At 36.8% G+C, this 25,603-nt stretch overlaps 1 protein-coding gene across 1 annotated transcript in view; it reads right to left on the reverse strand.

Annotated features, from left to right (window-relative positions):
- LOC137260909 (twitchin-like) overlaps nucleotides 1-25,603 on the reverse strand; it is a 151,998-nt gene that overhangs the window by 36,620 nt on the left and 89,775 nt on the right. Inside the window, exons 29-54 of the mRNA XM_067798445.1 lie at nucleotides 24,885-25,006; nucleotides 22,431-22,575; nucleotides 22,099-22,240; nucleotides 21,683-21,810; nucleotides 20,750-20,842; nucleotides 19,906-20,100; nucleotides 19,626-19,766; nucleotides 19,098-19,256; nucleotides 18,247-18,398; nucleotides 17,748-17,898; nucleotides 17,262-17,389; nucleotides 14,666-14,683; nucleotides 11,291-11,462; nucleotides 10,625-10,730; nucleotides 9,949-10,142; nucleotides 9,197-9,369; nucleotides 8,528-8,657; nucleotides 7,803-7,951; nucleotides 7,112-7,355; nucleotides 6,106-6,297; nucleotides 5,430-5,534; nucleotides 4,943-5,137; nucleotides 4,057-4,359; nucleotides 3,472-3,629; nucleotides 2,710-2,733; nucleotides 109-232 (exon numbers count right to left, since the gene is read on the reverse strand). Of these exons, the coding sequence (XP_067654546.1) occupies nucleotides 109-232; nucleotides 2,710-2,733; nucleotides 3,472-3,629; nucleotides 4,057-4,359; nucleotides 4,943-5,137; nucleotides 5,430-5,534; nucleotides 6,106-6,297; nucleotides 7,112-7,355; nucleotides 7,803-7,951; nucleotides 8,528-8,657; nucleotides 9,197-9,369; nucleotides 9,949-10,142; nucleotides 10,625-10,730; nucleotides 11,291-11,462; nucleotides 14,666-14,683; nucleotides 17,262-17,389; nucleotides 17,748-17,898; nucleotides 18,247-18,398; nucleotides 19,098-19,256; nucleotides 19,626-19,766; nucleotides 19,906-20,100; nucleotides 20,750-20,842; nucleotides 21,683-21,810; nucleotides 22,099-22,240; nucleotides 22,431-22,575; nucleotides 24,885-25,006 (3,843 nt within the window). The remainder of the gene's footprint in view (nucleotides 1-108; nucleotides 233-2,709; nucleotides 2,734-3,471; nucleotides 3,630-4,056; nucleotides 4,360-4,942; nucleotides 5,138-5,429; nucleotides 5,535-6,105; nucleotides 6,298-7,111; nucleotides 7,356-7,802; nucleotides 7,952-8,527; nucleotides 8,658-9,196; nucleotides 9,370-9,948; nucleotides 10,143-10,624; nucleotides 10,731-11,290; nucleotides 11,463-14,665; nucleotides 14,684-17,261; nucleotides 17,390-17,747; nucleotides 17,899-18,246; nucleotides 18,399-19,097; nucleotides 19,257-19,625; nucleotides 19,767-19,905; nucleotides 20,101-20,749; nucleotides 20,843-21,682; nucleotides 21,811-22,098; nucleotides 22,241-22,430; nucleotides 22,576-24,884; nucleotides 25,007-25,603) is intronic.

Below are 25,603 nucleotides of genomic sequence, written 5' to 3' on the forward strand. Positions count from 1 at the left end.
CACATCAGTGGAAATTCTGATTTGTATCACATAAAAGAATGGGTACCTCCTTCAATAATTCAGCTTTCGCGATTTTTTATGGACCATTCAGCTTCTTCATCTACTCACCAAGGACGTTGACATTGAGATGCACGGTTTCTGATCCAGACGGGTTCTTCAGAGTCAGAGAGTATCGGCCAGCATCTTCACGTTTTGACTTGGCTACAGCCAGGACAGCGAGATCTTCTCCAAGCTAAAAGGTCAGAACATTCACACTGAATTTTCTATGAATATGTAACAATTTTGCCATTTTTGACACTAAGTATCTAAATTTTGTCAACAAATGGCTAGCATATTAGTTCAAGATTGTTTCTTTGTTTCTCAACTAAGTGCATCTTGACTAAGTGCATCTTGCCCAAGTGCATCTTAACTAAGTGCTCCTATTGGTGATGTTAGATACAAATAGAAAAGTCACAAACTGTTGCCATGAGTTTCTGTCTACATCACTTTGCAGATGTCAGTTTTATCACACATATTATGTCTACTCATGTTTACACAAACCACTATCATCTCTCATCAGGTAAAAGTCTATCATCACACACTATATATCTGTGATTTCACACCTACAAACAGGTCTATGTGATTCTACAAGGATTTCACTCACATATACTATAAAATCCAGTCATAATGACACATTCATTATTATTGTCACCCAGCACTAACTACCATATTTACCATATTAAGAACTCTGCACTAATAAGCGCCCTCTGGTCAACCTTCAGACCTGTCTGTACATATCTAAATAAATGCCAAGTTGGAAAGCTTTGCTTGCATCTTAATAAATATATAAGGCAAGTTGGAAATCTTACATGCCAGATATTTTTTTAATTTCCAGAACAAGGTTTTATAAACAGGTGTCCTCTTTCATAAAGTAAGTGCTAAGGGTGCTTACAATGGTAAATACAATAGTTTCACTGACTGACTTAACTACATAACTATATAAGTATATATGTGTTTATTGAGAGAGAGAAAGAGTGAGAAAGAGAGAGAGAGAAAGAGAAAGTACACTACATACCATTATAGATCAGACATTGCATATACATACAAATCCCAATATCAGAATTAAACAAGGATGTTAGCTATTAGATGCTGAAGAAATTGTCTACATTGTCAACCTAATTCACATCTTAATTAAAATATCTTCTAAAAAAAATCAGTGTATTAGGATTATTTGACGAAGCCATACCATTTAATTTCTTGTAATATTTTACAAAAAAGAATTGTCATCAGGCAGGAAGTGGAACAAGCAAACACAATTTACAAAAAAAAACTTTAGCCAAGGGCAGCAATACTTGCCAGTGCATTGGAAACCGGGCTACACGAGGCCACAGTCAGTTGAAACAAGGATCTTGTAATAATGTTCTTTTGATAGTATGGTGTCTGATCGACATACTGGAATTGTTCATATGATATACTTGAAACTAAATTGGTCTGGCTCGGGTAGTAACAATCAGAAATACTTTTCTAGGTTTGTTTTGTTAGTCATAAGGCAGCAAAATCCTTAATAACATGAAAGGTATTCACATGTACTTCAAGATGGATGTAAACTGACAGGTAAAAGAAAATTACAAACAGTACTCTGCTCAAACATCACACATGCTAATTTGGGATCACAGTTTTTCATAAAGTACAAGTTTTAAGTGTCTGGGGGTTTGAATCCTGAGAATCAGGATTCAAACCTGCTTTCTCAGAGTGAGGCACCAGACTACCAGTACACAAAATCAGCACTCTAACCCACTCAGCCACCATGCCTTCCAGTAAAATGGTGACTGGTGACTGGTGACTGGAGACTGGTGACTGGTAGTCTAGATCAGGTACTTTATGTTCCACTGTGACAAGTATAAATTGGCATGGCTCCCATGAAGACAAAGATTCAAAAAACACTAAACTTCTGATCCCAAACACAACCAGTTCTGAGAGTGATATAACACAGACACCCATGTGATACCTGTACTAAATGCATCACCATGGATGTATATTTCTTTTTCCTGGCAGTTTATATGAAAATAGTAAAATAGAAAAACTGAAACTATCTTATCTCGCCGATGCAAACAATGTAAGAATAACACATCTAATACCTAGATCACAGTGTACACAAGAGTTAGTTACAAAGTGATTTGTTTGGATGGAAAAATGAGAAAACTGAAAACATGAGTTGAAACAATATTTGAAAAGGCTTATCCAGATTTTATGAGAAAAAAAATTCTGGCTGTATGTTTTTCAAAACATCGGTGAAATTTTCATTTCATAATTAACCATACTCACAAATTTATGGATAACAACTTCTTTCATTTTGTGAGTGGAGTGAGATCCATAAATTTGTCAATATTGTGCTTCCAAATTACTACAGTACCACTCAAAGAAGTAACACTTCCCCATGTTCAAAATCACTTTAAGAAAAGTAAACATGGTTTGAGTTTGAGAAAAGTGTCTGATTACTGCCACGATCAACCAGACAAGCATCGTTTTCGCTTTGGGAACCAATCTTATATGACTAGAAATAATTTTTTGTGTCAAACAAGTAAAATTTCCTGGATAAATCTTTTTTTTCTTTCAACTGAAAATATGATATGTTATTGATACAGACGATGTTCATTAAGAAACCAGGTGTTGGTTCTAGCTACTCAGAACATATACAGAATACATTCATTCCACGGCTGTAGAACTGACCTTGGGACCTTTACCATCTAGAATCTAAATACATGCAAAACAAAGTGCTCTCAGTACTGCAGGTAGGTGACATGGTGTGGACAGGTAAAAATACAGGTAGATCACACATGTGAATATATAGGTAAATCACATCATGAATGTATAGGTAGATCACACATGTGAATTAACTAAGGATCACAGGTGTGACTTTACAGGTTTATCACATATGTGAATATCAAGGTAAATCACATTTGTGAATTTACAGGTACATCACAGGTGTGATTTTACAGGTAGATAACAGGTGTGAATATTCAGGTATATCACAAGTGTCCAATTAAAAAATTAAATCTGTCTTAGAATGAAATTTATTAGATAATGTTTAGTATGTGGTACATCTAATTAACACACATTATTAATGATTCAAAACGGAAAGAAATTCATATTTAATTTGTGCACAGGGTAAGAAGAGACTCTGACAATTTTGGCCTACTCTATGGCACTCAGAACTGCTACAGATGTTTTTTTTCTACAAACACAATCACTGCATACACACTAAAAATATATATTGCATATAAACAGCACAAAAAATGAACCAACAATCAGTGCAGACTCAACTTTATAGATAAAAATCAGAAAAGCAATTTTCTCTTATTTTGTTTATGCAATTCAGTACAATTTACATTAAGCATCCATATAATGAACCCAAGCAGTTCATATATTTACTACTGGTCCTCTGTTCTTGCACACAAGTTACTTCCTTTTGATCTAACAAATGACCCTCACCTTGAATGTTGTGCGAGCAGATTCCTCCACCTCATCATCACCAAGCTTCCATGTAGCTTTGGGTTTGGGCGTGGCTACGAAGGGGATCTTGATCTGGAATTCCTGCCCAGCCTTGACTGTGATGTCCTTCACACCAGTCATATCCATCTTGGGCTTCTCTGTGAAGTAAGATTGTTTCATTGCATGGAACCATATCAACAGTAAGGACAATAAATTGAAACAATCTAATCCAAAATATGATGCTGAAGAACTACTGATACTCAAAAGAAACACCTATATGTAATGGTAAGAAAATTATCAAAAATTCAAAACTAGTACAATAATTCTTGAAAATATATCATATTCTGTTTGTACAATGTTTTGAAATCTGCATGAAATGAATACCATGACTAATTTACTTTCAGAAAACTGAATTGTGATACCCAGTGTATCTGGTTACTGAGATATAGTAAACTAATATCATGACATCAGGAACCTATGAGGAATCATCAGAGCTTCTTGCTTATTCCATGAAATCTGCAGATTCTGATCATTACTCCATTAAAGTATCCATAAATGGTCAAAATGTTGTATTATCATTTTTACCTGGTTGATCCTCAATTGTGAGCACATTTGTTGGCCTGCTGGGTTCTCCAAGACCGGCACCATTCACAGCCCGGACACGGAATGAGTATTCATCTCCCTCTTTCAGATTAGGCACAGTTCCCTGTGTGGCAGTAGCCGGAAGAGTCAGACACTCTGTCCAGTCGTCTTCACCCTTCTTCTTCTTCTCAATAACATACCCTGTGAGTTTGCTGCCTCCATCGCTGGTTGGTTTGTTCCAGGAAAGGCCCACAGAGTTCTTGGTAATTTTGTCCACATTTGGCTGAGTTGGTGAACCGGCAGGGACTGGGGGAAAAAACATGTATAATAATTGAAAAGATACTATCAATCTGGAGACTATTTACAAGTTTGTGTTAATACGGTTTGCCACTTTGGGAACTGTACACTTGGTTGTTTGAGCAAGGTTTAGCACAAACTTTAGCAATATCACAATGCTGTATGCAGAAAACTGTCTTCTAACATGAAAACCAAGTGAGAAGATCAATCTGAACCTTGGGCATGACAAGCAAACACTTTAACTGCAAGACTATTCCCATGAAAGTGAGAGAGTTGAGTTTAACACCCTTGATTGACATCATTCATGTTTCACTTTGAGTAAGTTGTCAGCTAGACCACTGACTGTGTGGGGTGTTTGTTTAAAGCCACACTCAGCTATATTCTGGCTATATGGAAGCATTTTGTAAATATTGGAGTCTGGATCAGACAATCTAGTGATGAACAGCATGAATATGAATATATGCAAATGGGATACAATGATATGCGTATACCAAGTCAATGAGCCTGACGACTCAATCCTTTTAGTTGCCTCTTACAACAAGCATGACTACTGAAGACCAGTTTTAACCCACATCACCCACAGTCCACTTACATATGGGATCCCGAACAGTGTGAGGAGGTGTTGACTTGCTGGGTTTGCCTGGACCGGCCTCATTGACGGCCATCACCCGGAACTCCACATCATTGCCTTCTTTCAGGTTGAGCACAGTGAAGGAAGTGTCCGGAACAGGGAAGGAGCTGGCCCTGATCCAGTCACGACCTCGTTCCCTCTTCTCAACGACGTAGCCTACAAACAGAAACATGTCAAAGAGGATCACATTTTATGGACGGACAGCTTCTCTGAAGCAATAGATGTGAAACAAGTCCATAACAGCCTACCATCCATGTATCTCACAAATGAAATATTTGTTGACAGGACCATCAATACCAGTATTAGATATATCTCGCTTACACAAGCTTTGCAAGTCTGTAAAGTGAATTACGGCACTGTCAAGGCCATCATGACCCCATATGTTTGGCAGAATCACACATGGATCAGAGCAAATGTAACACATGTGTCCAGTGAATGGTGTCTTTACCTGTGACAGGGTTTCCACCATCAGACAATGGTGGCTTCCATTCCAGGGTACAGGAGAACTTGTCGTACTTGGCAATAGCCAGGTCTCTGGGAGCATCTGGGGGGTCTGCAGAGACAATTTGATATTTTTAATAATATACATCCAATATGCGAAAATTCAAAAAATGAAAAACAAGCATGTTTAACCTTATTTACCTGATGTCACTAAGTTAAAATCTTGGATTAAGTTGTTATTTTGTAAATAGTTTTATTATGTACTTAGTTGTGAGTGCCTCTGTTTATTTGAAGATTTAAAGTACAGGAAATATCTATACGTTTTCAATGTGTAAACATAACAACAACACCTCTAGGTAATCAGTCTTGGTTTTATGTTGAAAAAGATTCAGTTTGATAATGACAGATAACAATAGTATTTGACAGTATTACCCTGGAAAACCCATTGAGCCTGTAAGGCATTAGAAGGTTAACTGTCACATGACTTATCCCTCTGAGTACTCGATTACTAGCAGGTGAACAGAGGCAATTTTTAACAAACTCACATGCCTAAAGTGAGACTACATGTTTCATGAATGCTTCTTTGTGGGGCAGGACTGAAGGAGCAGAAATGTTCAGGAATCAAGCTCCCTTTGGCATAAAAGACAAAATGATGATGAAAATAAAGAAAACATGTATCCTACCAAATGGATTCTTGGCAAGAACCTTATTTCCAACAAGAGGTTCTCCGGTACCATAGATGTTCTCAGCCTTGACACGGAACTGGTATGTCTTTCCCTCCTTGAGGCCCTTGACCAGATGGGATGTGCCTGTGGGCAGTCCGGGCACTTTCTCCCACAGAGTGCTGCCCTCCTCACACTTCTCAATGATGTACCCTGGGGGAAAAAGAGATGTAGGGGGTGAGGGTATAAAAATGTTGTTACCACAAGTTAAATTGAGGAGAGGTTCAAGAACTTACAGTCATGTATAAGTGTATGTATTTGTTTAAGGAAGTAATTAAGGTAAATCTTTAAATATGCAGAATTATAATGTAATTCTTCCTGACTAGCTGACTACTGTTTGACAAATTCAGAAAAATTAATCTAATTTCCTTGCAGTGTTGGATTGTTAATGGTAAGTGTATGTCTATTGATTACACTGGGCATCAGTAAATCTAAGAAATAATGTCATCGTGAAAACATATATTTAAAGTAGTCACTACTTTACTCTATTCTGTATTACTTGACTCTCCTCCACTATCCACATTCAAAAACTGAAACAACCAACTATAGATGACATTTTCTTGTTTATTTTTCTTGTTTATTGCATAGAATGCCATTGCAATGAAAATTCTTATACTGTTATTACATCATAACATCATTCTATGCAATAAACAAGAAAAATAAACAAGAAAATGTCATCTATAAAGTTGCAGTTTTCATTTCTTGGCCCACCAACTACTGGAATGACAATCAAACAAATACTATATACTCATATAGTAGATAAGCTGATTTCATAGATAAGCTGACCCCTCCTAACTTGACCCTTAAAATTAGTATCACAATGGTATGTTCCACAGACAAACCAACCTCTGCATTTTTGGTCCTCAAAATTCGGCTTATCTATGGTAAAATGCAGTAATGTTCCATGCATTTTGGCCCAAACACATTTTCCATGACAAGATTTAGTCTGTTTAATTTCAGCATGTACCTGTGACCTCAGCGCCTCCGTTGTCTGTTGGTGGCTTCCACTTTAGTCTGCAGGTCTCAGCAGTGACCTCGGCCACTTCCAGAGGTCCATCAGGTGCAGCTGGTTTGTCCAGGACAACAACGTTGACATCTGCAATATCCTCTCCATGGGCGTTCTTCACCTTGATGCTGTACTTGCCAGTGTCACCACGTTCGGAACGAGGAATGTTCAGCTTGGCCTCAGTTTCAGTGTTGGTCATTCTTGCCTGTAGATGAAGATGCAGACATTGATAGTAACTGATTCAGAATGATGGATATTGTGTAGTGAATTATTCACCTCATCAAACTCAAGGATAATAAACACTGCTTTCATAAACTGTTTTAAAAAGCAACTGATATTAATTTTGATATTTCAATTTGAAAATAAGTTCATTATGCTCTCTGTTAACATATTTCCATTGCATTAATGGTATAAACATTTATAATAATATACACAAGAATTGTTTGGAACATGTATCAGCTTTGATATGTCATTTGGGGTTAAAATTACACAACTGGATCATTATAATTGTTATCTTCATACCAGTAGGAATCACAAGGTCATTGTCTTCCTTCACCTGTAATCTGCAATCCTTCACAGCAAACAAGGGTAGAATAAGATATCTTGACTGGCTACAAAACCATATTTCTCATGACAGGCACTGGGAACTTACTCTATCTCCAACAGGCTTTCCATTCCGGAGCCATTCCACAGTTGGGGCAGGTGCTCCTGTTATTCCCAGGGCAATGTCCAGAGGTTCTCCAGCACGCACACGAATCTCCTTGGCGCCAAAGAGATTGTCCAGACTCACCTTGGGTGCCTCTGTAAGGACATGTTTCATGCATTTTGTTATGTTGTGGCACAACATGTTTAAGAAGTCAGATGGATGGATGTTAAATATCATTACTTAATTCCAGAATGTCAAGAATAACTGAATTGGGAAATCTATAATGCACATTGCAACTTCACTCAAAGGTATTTCGAGGATTAAATTACTTGATATTCTTGCATTTTCAGATAACCACCAAGTTTTGGTTCATCATTTCATCAACTGACTCAATGGTTTTATGTCTTCAACACATTAAAGGAACTGAACTCAGATATTACTTGCAAACACCATACCCACATGACTACACATCATACTTAAGGTTACAGAAATAAGCAAAAAAGAAGATATACATGTATGTCATTGGCATCTGTGTTCTGAGCCTGACTGTTCTGATTTAACTGAGTGAGTTTGGTTTACACCACTTTTAGCAATTTTCCAGAAAGATCACCTCAGACACCTGAAATAGGCTCCACATATTGTACCTATGTAGGGAACAGAACCAAGGTCTTTTGAGTGATGAGCGAAGGCTTGCACCACTAGGGTACCCCACCACTTGTTCTGATACTAACCTTTGGTAGGCTTGGCAATGGCTGGTTTAGAGGCATGGCTGGGAGCAGACGCTCCTGCCTCGTTGTGGGCGATGACACGGTACTCGTATTCCTTGCCTTCAGACACCTTGTCATCTTTGTATGTGTTGCCCTGGACACGAACATATGCATACATTATTAGACTGCAGGGAACAAAACAATGTTAATTTGCTTAGCCCTGACGGCTACTGAAAATGTATGTTCATTTCTTCATTTAAAATGTCCCTCTTTATGCTGTAACACATTGAGATGTGGATGAAGAGCAGTCACATGATCTTGGTCATCTACTCTGTCAGTCTGTTTGTACACTAATTGGTGAATTATATTCAGAACTAGATCAATACCATGATATGGATAATATCTTCTCAGAGAAGCAAAATTTGACATTTGATTATGTTCAACGATTAAATGTTACTTTATTACCCTTGCAATTCAAATTTCAAATTTCTGAAAAGTACACTTGTATGTTACTAATGAGACTTGATAAGGACGGTAATATTTAATGCTAATTTGGACACAGGTTAGCTATTCTCGAAATGTTTGTAGCCCTACCATTTAAAGCCCATTCTTAACGCACTGGTTATGATCAAAGTTAAGATGTAACATATTCTATCTCCTGTCTACCAGATTATTATCCCAGATAACACTTACCTCCACTGGAGCCTTGTTGATTTTGACCCAGCGACCAGACTTGGGATCTTTCCTCTCAATGTCGTAGCTTGTGACAGGGGCACCACCATCATCCTCTGGTGGGTCCCACTTCATGTCGATGTGGTTGCGGTCAGTGTCAGTGATCTGGGGCTGACCAGGAGGTAGAGGTTCATCTGGAGGACAAATGAGAGAGACATCATGGCTCAAGTTCATTGAAACAGGGATCACAGCTGCACTGGTGATCAAGTGAGTGAGTTTAGTTTTATGCCATACTCAGCAAGAGAGCAATATGACTGTGGTCTGTAAATAATCAAGTCTGAACCTGGCAATCCTGTGAAAAGCATGAGCATTGTTCTGTGACACTGGAACAAGATGACGTGTCAACCAAGCCAGCAAGCCTGTTAGTCTCCTCTTACAACAATTAAGGGTTACTGAAGATCAATCCAAATCCAATCTTCATGGGTAGCACTAGAGACTACTTCAATCATGTATGAATGCATGTACTTGTATGTCACAGCTTGGATTATGGCAACTGACATTGGCAGTGTGAGACACCACGCCAACATGATATTCCAAGAACAATGTATAAGATTTGCTCCCATATGTTGCCTCTTGGAGAACCACTGACCCTACCATCCCTGGGCAGGCACACTATTTCTTGGACAAATATTCGCCTCTAGACACAGAGAATTCATGCAGACAATACTTACATCTCAGACATAATAAACTCCCAAACATTTGAAAACACATACCAAATGGATTCTTGGCTGTGATTGGTTCCTCAGTCTCAAGGGGTTCGGACTCTCCATTGCGGTTCTCGGCAATAACACGGAACTTGTATTCATGGCCTTCTTGAAGTTTTGGTACAACACACTTCTTTCCAACTGCATCTGCAACTTTCTCCCACTTGCCCTTCTTCACATCAAACTTCTCCACGCGGTAATTGCTGCACAGATATAAACATTTAGATGAATTTTTATATTTTGTTTGTTGTTTAAAGACTATCTCCGCAATATCTCTATAGGGTCTTGTGTATTCATAGCTTTGGCCATTGGAATTGTAAAATTTTGCCAATTTCCACTTGTCAGAGGGGTACACAAAGTCTGTGGTCTAGACTACCACTTGTCACACATCCATTTTGGGACAGCTGAATTTGCTGAGTGGGTTAGATGGCTGACTCTGTCTGCTGGTGATAAGGTGTAAGACTGAGAGTTTGAGTTTGAATGTTTTTCATGGGACTCAACCTCCCAAAAGTATTAGAATCAGAGAACGTATACTCCGAAACATACCATATGTTGTATCAAGAATCTGTAAACAATCAAATGTAGACCAGAAAATCCAGTGACTGCATCATGAGTCTAGATCTATACATTGATGTATTCATCGAAATGCTTTGTTTTTTCCTTGACAAGAGTTTATTCAACTCACGTGATGTCATTGCCGCCATCGTCTGGGGGAGGTTTCCAGGTCAAGGTCGCACTGTCCTTGGTTACATCCTTGACAGCCAAAGGACCAGAAGGTCTAGATGGGGGACCTGTGAAGCAGAACAGCTCATATATATGTGCATTTTATGAAATATAATAATACCATTCTAAATTCATAATATGTAAGAGCTTCCCTTGATTTTTATTATATTACCCATCAGATGTTTAGACTCATTAGTATAAACGCAACCACCTACTTCAGGCAACTGTTCTATCCTGGATTTTGCAAAATATTCCATACTGCTCAAGGTATTGTTTACACATGAATTGATGTATTGTAAAACAAATTTGTATGTTTGAAAAGATTATTGTAGTGAGTTCAATAAATGATAAAAATCAGTGAAAATTGGTGAATTCTTAACATATGTTCACACAAAAATGCAGTTGTTCATATGAGCTGTATTTGCACTTGCTTTTCTGCAATTTTATGGATGATCCTCATCCTCTGCATAAGATTTACAGTTGGTTCCCCCAAGTTAGTGGATAAATTCATCTTTGATGTAACACATACAGTGAGCACTTTAAGTGAGTCTAAAAACTATTGATGGGTAGTATATTAAAAGTATATAGATTTAAGAGTTATCTCCCCTAGGTGAAGGTCAGTACTCACCAAGGACAACAACTTCCACTGTTTCTGTGTCCTGGCCATGCTTGTTGGCAACAGTGATAGTGTAGAGACCTGTGTCTTTCCTGACACTCTTGTTGTTGTCAACTGTAGACTTCTTTGGCTCGTTATTAATAGCTACCTTCTCTGACGGCTCTAGAGGGATCTCAGTTCCAGCCTACAAGTATCACACAATATATATTAAACACCACTTATAACCATAAAAACAAAGATTTACATACTAATTAAGTGATATGAAATTGTCTATTGGTCATATAACTGCACACTAAGTTAATCTGATTCATAATTCTGACATCAGTAATTTCCCTCATGACCTCTATAACTTGACATCTATCTATGACAAAGACTTTCCTTGCCCAGAAACAGAATAGTCTTTCAAGTTAGACAATTGATAATTTTATATGTACATGTACACGCCTTTATTCAAGTTTCACTTCTTAGAAGCTGTCATGAAAGCCACTGAAATGGATATTTAATGTGTCTTTATGATATGAATTGTATTTGGAAAAGAGAAGTTAGTGTGCTATATCCCAAAGGTTATAAGTATTACACTCTAAAGATTATAAATGTTACATTCCAAGTGTTATAAATGTTACATCCATAATTTAAAATGTCACATATGCAAGTATTTAAAATGTTTATTCTGGTGACCCAATGTTATAAATGTTATATATCCAATGTGGTAATTGTTATATACCCATTATTATGAAATATTATATATCAAATGTTATAAAGATTACAAAAGTTACATACCTAATGTTATAAATGTTATACACTGAATGTTATAAATGTTAAATACCGAATGCTATAAACGTTATATACCCATATTTATAAATGTTATTTTCCAATTGTTACAAACATTAGATATACAAATGTTAAATTTGTCATAGTGCTTTCAAGGTTACATGTGTTAAATCCAAATAGATACATGTCAATAAACAAAGTGCTGTGAGTTAATGCTTGATAAGTTCATCTTCATAAAATGTTTTAATGCCTGATACTATGAAATAATGATCAATATAGTGTTCATCCAGAAAACAACAGTTAGATACTAACTATTGAGTGTAATTGTACATATTAAGTTGGAAATATTATAAATAAATTAATATTTTAAACATCCATTGATGTGTTATAGAAACATGTTAATCTGAATCATAATCTTTGGGATCATATATGATCCTCCATTCCACACATCATGCAATCATAATCACATGTTATATTTGGGATTACACTTTCTTAGTAATGTACAGATTCAAGTACTTTTGCTCATTTGAGTCCAATACTGGATTCGAACCCAAACCCTCTGAGTCAGGCACCTAACCCACTCAGCTTCCCCTGAGTGAGTTAGGCACCTGACCTTGTGTGCTGGCGATTAAGTACCTGACTCTGAGATGTAGTTTCAAATCCCAGATGGGACTCAACCCCACAAAAGTACCTGAATCTGTACTTTACAAAGTAAGTCTAACCCCAAATATAACATGTTACATGGAATCATACTTGTAGTTCAAGTTCTATATTTGGCAGGTTTAACAACACGGCTACTGTTTCATTACACATCTGTGTCTGGATTGCCCATGATGAAGGGCACCTCTGCAGAACACATATGAACAGGGCCTGGGCTTAGGAAGGGATGTATTCATATCATTCTGAGATTGACCAACTGAAGAAGGTTGAACTGAAGTTGGTCAAAGGCTCTTGTGAAAATATGAGGTTCATCAAGAAAGATCGAGCTAAGATGAAGATGAAGATGCAAGAAAACAGAAATGAAGTTTCCCTCAGATACAAGATTCCAGTTGCAGGTTTCAAGCAGGTACCAACAGGTTTGAGGCAGGTACTGATAGAGTGATCAAGGTCCATAAAAAATGATTATTGACTTCCATTTTCTAGGATGATTATGCCAGAAGACATTGATGAAGTTTTCCTAGGATACAAAGATTCCAGTTCATCACAAATGATGAACTAAGCTTAATGGACCAAGCTTAGAGAAAGATGCAAGAAGATGCTGATAACATTTCCCTATGATACAAAGATTACAGATGCAGATTTCAGGCAGGAATATATAGATAGATAATTTCCATTGAAGGAGGTATGAGGAAGGATGCTATTTTAAAGTGTTTAAAAGATGCTTAACAGTTCAACAGCAACATAATGTTTAATGAAAAGGAGAAATGAGCAAAAAGTGATTGTTTTTCACCATTGTTCACAGAGTAAGAAATGGCCTTGAACTGAAAGAAGAACTTTCTTGACCTAAAAAGAAGAAACTGCAGAATACCAGGTGAATGAATAATTGAGCGAGAAATTGGACATTACTGAAGAGAAAGGTCAGTTTAAGATTTTTCAAAGTATGTAGTGTACTTGATAACAGTATTGCATCACTGGTTGTTGGTGACTTAATTTACAACAGGGCAATGGAATGGACATAAGTTATGACCGCATTCTTCAAAGTGATCTTAGTGCTGCATTAGTCTCTGTTAAAGATTTGTAGTCATTATTTTAGTGGAATCACTTTGAAGAATTTGGCACTGACTAACCTGCCCCTAACAAGATGCCCCTTAGGGTGCTTTAACTTCAATGCATTTGGCCAGACACAGAAACGTCTTTTTCTGAGACCTGGAGCTATGTCAATCATAGGTCTTTTCTCATGCAAGGTCAAGGTCATAACAAGCAATGGTATGCCCAGCCACTTCGTATACATGTGCCACACTTCTCGGCAGATAGCACCACTTCAGATGTATATCTAGTTTAATAGTTCACATATCTTTAAACTGAAAATTGTGATTTTTTTCTTTTGTTCTTGGTTGAGTTCCAAACAAAATCTGGCATATATCTCAAGTAGATCCATATATTTTTTAGCTTCTTAACCCTCAATAAAGAAAGCCTCAAAGTGACACTTTTGTTAATAATTTGTTTTATCCTCCAGCCAATCATAAAACCATTCAACAAAATTATGAAGAGTTTTTTCATTCCATTTAATTTTCAAACTTATGAGATTAGATTAATTGTTAAATATGGTATTTGTATCTGCACCAAAATGTCACAAAAGTAGAAAAAAAGAAGTCGCTATTCACACCATAGAATGTTATTACCAGAACCTACATGAACATCTAACACTCCAAGACTTTATCGTCTAGGGCCATACAGTTCACACTGCCCCTGAATCAACCTATACAGAGCTGCAGAAAGGCTTAAAAACCCAAATTCTGTTGAATATGAATAATTCATAAAGCAAAATGCCATGCTTTATTTGTTTGGATTATTTACATTCAACCCCTCCAGCTTGTGGTCAGAGGTGATACAAGGTGATGAGGGATGGGTGATGTTGGGTGAGCGAGTGGGGGGATCATGGTGTAAGTTACTTACAGAACCAGGAGGTCCCATCTGAAAGTTTACAGATAACTCTGGAGAGTAAGATTGAGCCATAATCTGGCTGGAGTGGGGATAGAAAGACTAGGAAAGACTGTAGATAGTTAAAGTGTGTAGACTTGCACTGTCAGTGACAATACCAAATTGATGGAAGTCAAAAAATAATCTAGATGGTCAATATTTGAAAATCACATTTTGGAAATGCTTAAAGGTCAAGGTAAGGCCACTGTCTCAGTCATTTGTCTTCATAGGATTGTATTGTTTTTACATGTTTTCAATCTTGCCTCGAGTTAAGCTATCAACACTTTGTGTCAAACCTCAAGATTATTTGGGGGTTCAATTGTTTTTCCTCTACATTGTTGTCATCAGTCTAAAACCATGTCAGTGCTCCCAGCACAAAAAACACGGATCATATGATTGCAAAATAATTTCCTTATCATTTTGATCAAGTTAAAACATTGCAGCCAGTGCTTCAATATCAGTGTTGTTTTGTGTCAAAAAGTATACAAAAATTTCTCAAAGTAACAAGAAGATTATTCACGACAGTTTGTGATAGGTCTACACACTTTGAAGAAGACCTCTGTAAAGAAAATCAGTTGTTAGAAAATGAAGACAGTAACACAACAATGTTACCTCTGAACAGAACATGGTAAGACAATGTTACCTCTGAACAGAACATTGCAACACAATGTTACCTCTGAACAGAAACAGTATCACAATGTCACTTCTGAACAGAACAGTAACACAATGTTACCTCTTAACAGAACACAGTAACACAATGTTACTTCTGAACAGAACACAGTAACACAATGTTACATCTGATCAGAACACAGTAACACAATGTTACATCTGAACAAAAACACAGTAACACAACGTTACTTCTGAACAGAACATGTTTACAACAACATATCCTCATACACAGAGGTTTTAGACAGATTACATTCAGACACGTTATGGACAACACAATTAGACAACACATACAGACAGGGTTTAGACATTCTATATATATAGACAGGTTTAGACTATAGATGTAGTTCTAAGCTAGGATATATCATGTTTATATGTAACACATTACAGCTGCACTTACCGGTTCATCCTGTTGGGCAAAAAGGCACAGATAGATGAGACATTCAGTGTGAAATCAGGGCATTTTCAACACAAAGTGATGGAACATTCAGCATGACATGATGGGATTTGAAGCAATGATTTAAAGACAGAGAAAATGGTTTGTGTGATTGATGGTCACGACACACAGTGTGCTCACAAAAAAACTCTGTGTGGTCACGAATACACTCTATGTGGTCACTAATACACTCTGTATGGTCAAAAATATACCAGTGGTCACAAATACACACAGTGGATAAGATACACCTAGTGCCTACCCGACAGGAAATATGCAGGTTTACACTGAGCAAGTCTATATGACAACAGGAAAACTCAAATCCTCAAGGTTCTTAACAGTTTATACCTTTCACCCAAATAAGAAAATAATATTCCAAATCCGGTTTATGAATATTTACAATTTACAAAGAGAGAAGCAGAATTACCTTCATAGTTCCAAAAGGGACCTTGCCAAGTCTCAAAATACTAATGGTTAAAATTGTTAAAAATAATCCATATTTCTTAAACTTGAATTTTTAGATTTGTTTGAAAAAATTAAAAGAGTAAATTTCATCAGTTTTCCAAATAGTAAGCATCTGTGGTACGCATCACATGACCTTTCTTCCTGATATTCTGACATGTTGTCATATATGGTCCGACCAATTTTGTGTCTTGTTTTACGGGGTTTTGTCCTCAGAAAACCCAAAAGCAGGAGGGGGAAAAAAATAACAATAAAATCACCAATCAATGTAACATTTCATTTAAGTACTCAAAGTATTTTACTTTTGATAATTTATGAAGTCTCTATGGGCAAAAAACAATCTAAAACAAGACTTTCTTATTCCTACATATTTTAAAATACGGCAGTCGGATCCGTAAAACACGAAATAAAATTGGTTCTGGCCTAATGTCAAATTGTTCAAAACAGCATTAAAACACTTCAGTCAACATGGAAGGGTATATACATATACAGCACATATATGATCATGAGACATGAAAATACATGTTTCCAACACAAAACAGAACATATAGGCCATACAGGCTTATATTGCGGAACACATTTACAGAACAAGCTATTTCCAAAGGAAAACGGGTTTCAGAGTTGGTGACTTGAAGAAGTCAACCATGGCAACACACATCCACTGCAGAAACACTCAACCATTAAAAGCTGATATGCCATTTGGATTACATATTGCAAAAACGTTTCAGTAGACGTATTTATATTTGTTTTGATGTGAATTCTTTTAGAAATTATTTCAATATTTCTTGATTGTTTGAAGAAACTGGACATAAGTCATTGTTGTTAAATGTTGCGTCCTCATTCTTTGAGTTGAGACTTTAAATATGAATCAAATTTTAAAATATTACCAGAATAATTTTGGTTACTGTACAATATTGTTGAAACAACTGTATGGCAAATGTGTTTCATCCAGAAGGCAATATCGTACTGTCATGGATCTGAAGAAAGATTCTATTGTTGGCAGAAACGTACCAGTCCCTTGACAGTCCATGTTGCTTTGGGTGCAGGTTCACCGATGAAGGTGACAGGAATAGAGAAAGGCTGCCCTGCCTTGATCTGAATCTTCTTGGTGACATCTTGGTGGTTGATACGTGGCTTAACTGCAAGTGAACACAAATAATGTAGGGATGATCACATTTTAATATTGCTGTTCTTGCGCATCTTCAAATGACATCTTAGTTTCTTCTTACTGCTTTCAAGAGATTTTAAAAAATTCAATTTTGAAGGAATTGTATTGTTCTTTTATAAGTCAAAAGAAAACATTTACTTTAAAGTTAACTACAATCTGTTCATTAATTAAATATATCAAATCAGTATAACCTCAAAACCCAGATATGTTTAGAGTATGAACCAAAAAGGATATATAGTGTGAACTGTAAAGAATATATCATCTGAACTGTAAAGGATATAAGGGGTGAAATGTAAAGGGTATAACAGCTAAAATAGCAATAGCAGTACCTCTCCTTGACTTGAGCAACACAGGTCCAGAGCACTCACTACCCTCAGATAATCCGGCCTTGTTCTTAGCCTTAACTCGGAACTCATATTCCTTGCCTTCCTTAAGACCTTCCACAGTTGCAGTGTCAGCTGAACCAGGAACGTCAGTACCCTGTGGCGGTAGACGACAACATGTGGACCATACAAATATATCTCATAGTGTTATGAAGGAATTTGTTCTGCTTTCGTTATCACGTTCCGCTTACCATTCCAACTTTTTTATTAAAAGTTCATGTTTTATAAGAATACAAAATGGCAGCCTCCAAGTAACTCGCTGTGGCCATGTGCCCTGAGAACAAACCCATAGAACAATGAACATACACTTCTCTTCAGATAGAAAAGTTGCATTTTAGTGAATTTCAGTTTGGATTAGAACTGAAGTGATTTCTGAGAGTTCCTGATATGACTCCTCTTCTGGCTTCATGAACTAGCTTTGCTTCATCACTACTAGTGCACCTACCTTCTTCCATTCATCTGTTCCCTTCTCTCTGTATTCCACTGCGTAACTCTGGATGGGGGCGCCACCATCTTTTTTGGGTGGGTCAAACTTGATTTCTGCATAGTCCTTGTCATAATCAATGACTTCAGGAGTTCCTGGTGGATCGGAAGGATCTGGAAGAGATGGAAGCAAAAGTTGGATAAATATGTCCACACAATCACTCTTGCATCACCATGGACTAGCTTTGTGCAGCTGCATGATGTATTAAATGTACTATTTCTCATGCCTGTTATATTTACATGATATTTGTGTAGTGCCAATATCTAGCTCAACTCAGCTGCTCAGGGATCTTTTGTTTTCCCCTTGATCATTAAATGTCAATCTCAGTGGCACATCATACTTTGCAATCTCAACTCCCTGGGGATCATACAACTCTTGCAGCCACTATATGTGCACCAAATTAATGTGGTTTTCCCATCATTACACAGTACCCATTCACATCTGGGTGGACTGGGACACATAATCACAACACTTTGTCCAAGTTTACTGCATGTTGCTGTACCCGATCCTGCGTGTTTGCAAGTATTCATGTGACCACCATCAGGTCATAGACCAATGGATTCAAGGATTCTTTTGTGTGCACAGGGCTTTGTACTGTATAATAGGGGTTTTGACAACACTGAAAGAGTCTTCACATAAAGATGACTACAAGGTTTTTACACCGATCACAGCTGGTGTACATCCTGGCACCTTAAGCTTGCTGGATCATCTCCAGAGATAGTGACTTTCTTTTGCAAAGACAGACATTGTATATTTCACATTACTGTATCAGTTCAGAAGGAAGATGAAATTGAAAATATACAAGGACATACCCCATGGATCCTTGGCAAGGATTTCTCCGTCTGATGGCAAATATTCACTGACGCCTTCCGAATTGACAGCAGCCACTCGGAACTGATACTTGTGACCTGGGGTCAGGTCACTGACATCAACCTCAAGGTCATCTGTCTCACAGACTGGCTCCCATTTGCCTGAATCCAATAAGACATATGATGGCCAACAGGAACTAAGATTGTGAAATACTGCTCAATGATTCCATGATTCCAGACAACCATTACTTTTATGTTTCTTCTTATTGGTTAAATAAGATGATGATACTCTGAGATACAGAGTTTTCTTTTAAGGGAAATGGAATTGCTCGTCTACACTAAGTACATATGGGACCAAAGCAGCATAAAATATAAATGGATCTATACTCATTGAAACAAATAAAGGAAGACATGAAAAGTATTTCTTTATTCTTTTCCAAGTTTTGGACTGTGAATGAAATTTTGTAAATAAGTAAAGGAACATTTGTTCCTTCATGTGTTCCCTTATTTGTTTCTATGAGTAAATTTTACCAGTAGCAGAGTCCATCTTCTCGACAAGGTAGTGAGTGATTGGGGCACCACCATCATCATTTGGTTTGTCCCATAACAGGGCGCAGCGATCAGCATAGATGTCTGTCACATCCAGAGGTCCTTTGGGTTTGCCAGGCTTGTCTGAAAAATGTAAGGAAAATTTAGCATAAAAAAAATTCATGGGTCAGTTAGGTCAATGGACTTTAAGCTACCTCCATAAACTTTAAGCCATAGCTTTCATAATGGGTCACATAAGTTCAGAGTTTTGAAAAATACTCACCCATAACAGTTATCTTGACTGGGATCTTGTCAGTACCAGCCTCATTGGTCAAAGTCAGGTCGTATGTTCCAGTATCATTTCGCTGGGCATCAGGGATGATCAGTTTGGTATGGCCCTTTGATGTCTCAATGTCAAGGTCAGCTTCACTAAGAGGCTGGCCATCCTTTGCCCACTGTGCTCTTGGAAGAGGGGCGCCTGGAAATGGTTGAAGTTTAGTTAGAAAGTTATGTTTGTAAGAGCTCCACAAAAAGACAAAAATCAATGTTCAAAATTAATGTCAGTCTTTAGACCTGAAGCCCACTCAGACACACAGCTCTCTTTTTATGCAGGTCCTTCAGGCAGACAGCTTTTTCATCCCCAGTAACTAAGAGTATTATTTTCATGTTAAAATATAGGGTCTACATATTCTGATCAGGACCCACAGCTTTATGTGGTTGTAGGTCCTTATGGTCTGCAGCTTTTCAGGGTTAAGGGCAAACACTGACAGTAATGGTCAATAATTTCAGAACTTGGAACAGGCCAACGTATTACTGAGAGTCCATAGAAGTGTGGCACCTCTGTGAAGATCCTATAGGAATCTTATCTTCCACAACTGATGGTGGCCATAAGCAACACCTATCTGATGAGGAGGATTTTTACCTAGGTTGATGCATATCATCTTTTCCTAATTGGGTAGACCTATGTTCATGATCTAAATCACTGGATTGTCTGGTTCTTGTTATTCGCACACTGGAGACAAATAGCGAAATTAGTGTACAATTCAGCATGAAACAGTAAAAATACAACATAATTCGTTGACTATTCTGACAAGTGTTTATGTTCCAGTACTGTCATCACCACTCACCAATGAAGGGGATGTCAAGTTCAATCCTCTCTCCTTTCTTCACAAAGATCTCCTTGGGAATAGCATTGGGGTCAATCTTGGGAGGCTTGGGCTCTGTAAAACATACATATATGGATTATGGTCTCAAATTAACACTATTATTTTGATCAGCCTCGCTGTCACCAAGTACATTGATTAAAATTATGATTGTATGTGTCTGTTAAACATATACCAACATTCAAGATAAACGGAACACTGACTGAGTGACTGAGTAGGTAAATGACTTTTATTAACCCTATACTTCTGCTAGAGTAAATACTATGCATCTTGCGAGGTTTTTTCTTCCCAGGCCGGACCAATTTTATTTCTTGCTTTTTAGATTTTTATCCTCAGAAAAGATAAGGGCAGGAGAGAAAAAAATACAAATAAAATCACCAATGAATGAAATATTCCTTCTGAACACTCAAAGTATTTTGGCAATTTATGAAGCATATATGGGGCAAATTAAAAACAATGTAAAAACACAATTGTGTTAGTTCACATTTTTTGTGAACAAAAAGTTAGCATTCAAATTTTGAGTGCGGATTATTAATTTTTTGTTTTGTTTTTTTTGTTTTTCTAGTAAAAACAGGACAGGTAGATCCATAAAACAAGAAAGAAAATTGGTCTGGCTTCACCTGATTTTTTATGAGAGCTAGCATAACCAATGAGTGAAATCTAGTTTTATGCTACTTTTAACAATATTCCAGTAAGATCATGGCAGGGGACACCAGTAAAGCATGTCACACAATGTAGTCACATGGCGAATCTAACCTGGGTCACTAGCATGACTAGAAACCACTTTACCCTCCAGACTACCCAACTCCCCCAGAATGACAAATATGTCTCCTGCTCACATGATTCCTTTGAATTCAATATTTCAGTGTTGTGTATGAAAGTCATTCTGCTACTCACGTTCTTGAACGGTGACCTGAGACTTGGTTGGTCGTTCACCAATCTGAAGCTTGTATTCACCCTCGTCTGTTGGCTTAGCTCCCTTGATGGTCAGTTTGAAGGATTCTCCCTTCTGTGTGATGTCAATCCTGACAAATGAGAAAATACACCTGTAACCCCTGCTTTGTTTCCTTAGAGACTATCACTTACTTTTAATTGCAGTTTCAAAATTCTTTCTCCAAACTTCAAAATTAAGTTCATTGATATTTTATATTTAGTTGTTGACCATATTTGGGTGCCAATATAGACTCTCAACATCTATCTACAATTTAAAATTTGAAACCAGTTCTCTCCGAATCAACGTATGTGATGACCCTGTGTTCCCCTAAGTGAAGGGAGACAACTGTAACACAAGGGGAGACAACTTTGATACTGACCTAACATCATCTCCAATAGGTGCTCCATTCTTGAACCACTTCACTGGGTGTTTGTGAGGGTTGGCTGCCTTGCATTCCAAGACCAGGTTCTCACCCTCCTTCACGGTCTTGTTCTCCAACTTCTTCATGAAGCGGACATCAGCTAAGAATACAGACTTAAGGTTAACACTGCATCAACCAGAAAAAGCAATTCAACCCTAGCCTGCTAGCTCTGAATGAAAGAAAGCATACAGACAGAGGTAAAATCTGATCACAATGAGCTCAAATGTCCCACGGTAACTTTTACAGAAATTTTAACTTTACATTACTGCAGTACTTAAACGATCACTTACGAGACACAAACAGATCAGCAGATGTGGTCTGGTTGAGCATATGACAGCTGTATTTGGCATCGTCTTTGATACTGCAGTTCTTCACAATCAGACGGCGCTTCAAGCCATCCTTCTCAAACAGGAATTTACCGCCTGCTTTAAGTTCCTGAAGGTCAAATTCAAAAAGTCAATGTCAGCTCTAAGCTACAGTTACGAAAAACACCTACCTTCAATTTTTTAGCCTCATTAGTCAACTTTCACAAGTATAGAATAAAACATGCAGTGGACTGAATACATCTGTATAAATGACTGTGTTAATATCATTAAAACTCTGCATATATTCTTCATTTGACAGTTAGAAATTACTCAGGTAGAAAACTAAAACATGCAGGGTATAGTTAGATTGAGAAAATCTTTATTAATGATTGTGTTAATGTCATCAAAACTGAAAATATTCTTTATTAGAAAGTTAAGAATTATACAAGTAGTGAAGTGAAACATATAGTCTGAATAAATTTGCATTAATGATTGTTAATTTGAAAAATAAGAATTATATATAAAAATTTACATGCAGGAAGACTTACACTGTTCTAGGGAAATTAGACCTAACAAAGCATTCACAGGCTTACAAGTGCAATATTTATGAACATGTGGAACATTTTGGGCCAACAGAAACCATATATTATATGATCTCTGGGACCACATTGGGCATTATATTTGTCTTCTTGAATTTGTAAATTTGTTTTTCAGAATGTGAATTTGAAAAGGAAGAGAACTCCTTTCCTATAATTTGTGTATAAAGTACACAAGTATATTTACTTTTCTAACAGCAAACCTTAATATATCAACACACATTTATAGAACCACCATGAATGATACGAGGGAAGGGAGAGAATGCTCACAGAGAGCTGACTAATGTGCATACCACTAATGGTGTTTGGTATTTTGTCTGTATGGAATTCTCAAGGGTATTGCACTTGTAAGTGTGGAAACAACAAAGGAAAGGGAACTGAAGGATTCATGGAACTGATACTACAGTGATGTCATAGTGGAATCTCAGAAAACTCATTTAATAACACCTCGGAAAAATTAAAATTGAAAAAAACATAATGCCTTAGTTACCCAACAGGATTTACATTAGTTGGTTTAGTTTCTGAGATTTAATCAGGTGACCATGAATTAAACATTACTGTAAAGTCAAAATAACAGGGTACAAATTGTAACAATGTGGATGAGACTACAATGTTGTATGTGGTAGAGCTGGAAAGAAATAATCAGAAATATGGTCGATAGAAAGAATTTCATACCTAAACTGTAGAGACAAATAATAAATAAATTCTATTTAAAATTTAATTTCCACACATTATATCTTAAATTCAAAGGGTGTTTCTGAAGTGTGCTCAAGCATGCTTATGATTTGTTTTATGGAAGTATCACCACTCACAAGTGACGTAAAATAACACAATTTCTTTGGGAGTTTTATCCCTGTATTATCAAACTTACAAATATGACAATTTAACGATAATTGCTTGATATTTAGCTTATGATTATTGATCTCTGTAAGCTTTAGATAACCAACCTTATGAGATGAGCAATGTCTGATATAGGGAGTACTGGATAATATTATGAGTGTTTCATACATGATATGTAGGGTACCACATACAAAGCGAAACAATGTATGATACAGGGAACACTATAATGAGGTGCTACAGGGTGCTACATACAAGATGTACAATGTATTATGTAAGTAATACAACATGATGGACTGCTATAGGGTCAAGTAGGTAGGTACGACTATGTAGCTAAGTGACTACAGTTATACCTCCTCAGTGTTAAGCTTGATGGTAACAATTTCGCCCGTCTCTGTCTGTTAGGTGTTAATTCAACAGTACAGCAATTAGTACAACAAATACAACAATATAAAACAATAAGTACAACAATATAATAATCAATACATTACAACTTAGTTTCTTAATGAAAACTCAAAGTTTCACATAAATAATGAAGGTAGTTATGTGTTATGCTAAAATTTGTGTTAATATTTCAAAACAAGTGAACAGGATTTAGTACTTTGAATTATTCATGGTGTGTTAGTTGTTAGACATTAGTTCAGAGTTCAGTACCAGGAGTCTGGAATGTAACAGCAACATGTGACATTATAAAAATCACAAAAATATCACAAATAAAAATAGGTTCCAATAACATCAATGTTAGGTTATACTTGCTTGTAGAAATTATCAAAGGTGCAAAGTAAAGTTTTAATTTCAGTAAACATGGAGCATATTAATTGTGGGGTGAATGAAATATTGCTGCATTGAGGTTTGGTATTCACATTTGCGCACATGAGAGAGTTAGGTTTTGGTAAGAAAGATCTTGCAAAAACAATAAAAATGACCTTGCACCTCCAACAAAAAACTTTGAAATAATAATGTAAACATCTTTTCACAAAAAACAGAAAAGGGGGATAACTCTTACCTTGTCATCCTTGAACCAGCTGACTTCAGCCTCTGGGTCACTGACATCACAGGTGAAGATGGCTTTTTCACGTTCTACAGCCTCTACATCCTCCAGTTTCTTCATGAACTCCCACTCGGGTTCTGATACGATGATCACATTGATATTTACATGCGCAAATATGTGCATATTGAGCATACACCATTCATCTATTCTCTCCCCAAATATAAACTGAATGAAACAAAATAACCACAATATATTGCAGGTTGATGTCACTTATCAGAAAAATATCAAATATTAGAAGAACACACTTACTCCTACTTTCAATAGAAACAGTATTTTCTTCTAAAAAACTTAAATCAAGAGGACAATTTAGGGGTCAAGTTAGGGGGTTGGCTTATCTATGGGGTTGACTTATACACAGTAATATACAGTGTTTCAAGTTGTAATTTTATGTGTCTTAAACTTCACTTCCTGAATTTTGGGAAAAAATGTGTAGATTAAAAGACAAAGAGTTCTTGACTTTCAGGCACTTTACAAAAGTGTGACTTTAGTTATTTTGAATAACTATCCTGAATAATTTGTCAAAAGTCAGTATAAAACAACAACAAGAAAGCCTATCCCCCAAACAAAATCATTATTTCTTTTTAGTCTGATCTGACATAAGTCATTTCATATGTTCCTGACTCTTTGCCCATAATAGAAAAAGGGATGCTGTACTTCAATTCCTCTGTACCAAG

This window comes from Haliotis asinina, chromosome 14 (assembly GCF_037392515.1).
Source record: "Haliotis asinina isolate JCU_RB_2024 chromosome 14, JCU_Hal_asi_v2, whole genome shotgun sequence".
NCBI classification, from domain to species: Eukaryota; Metazoa; Mollusca; class Gastropoda; order Lepetellida; family Haliotidae; genus Haliotis; species Haliotis asinina.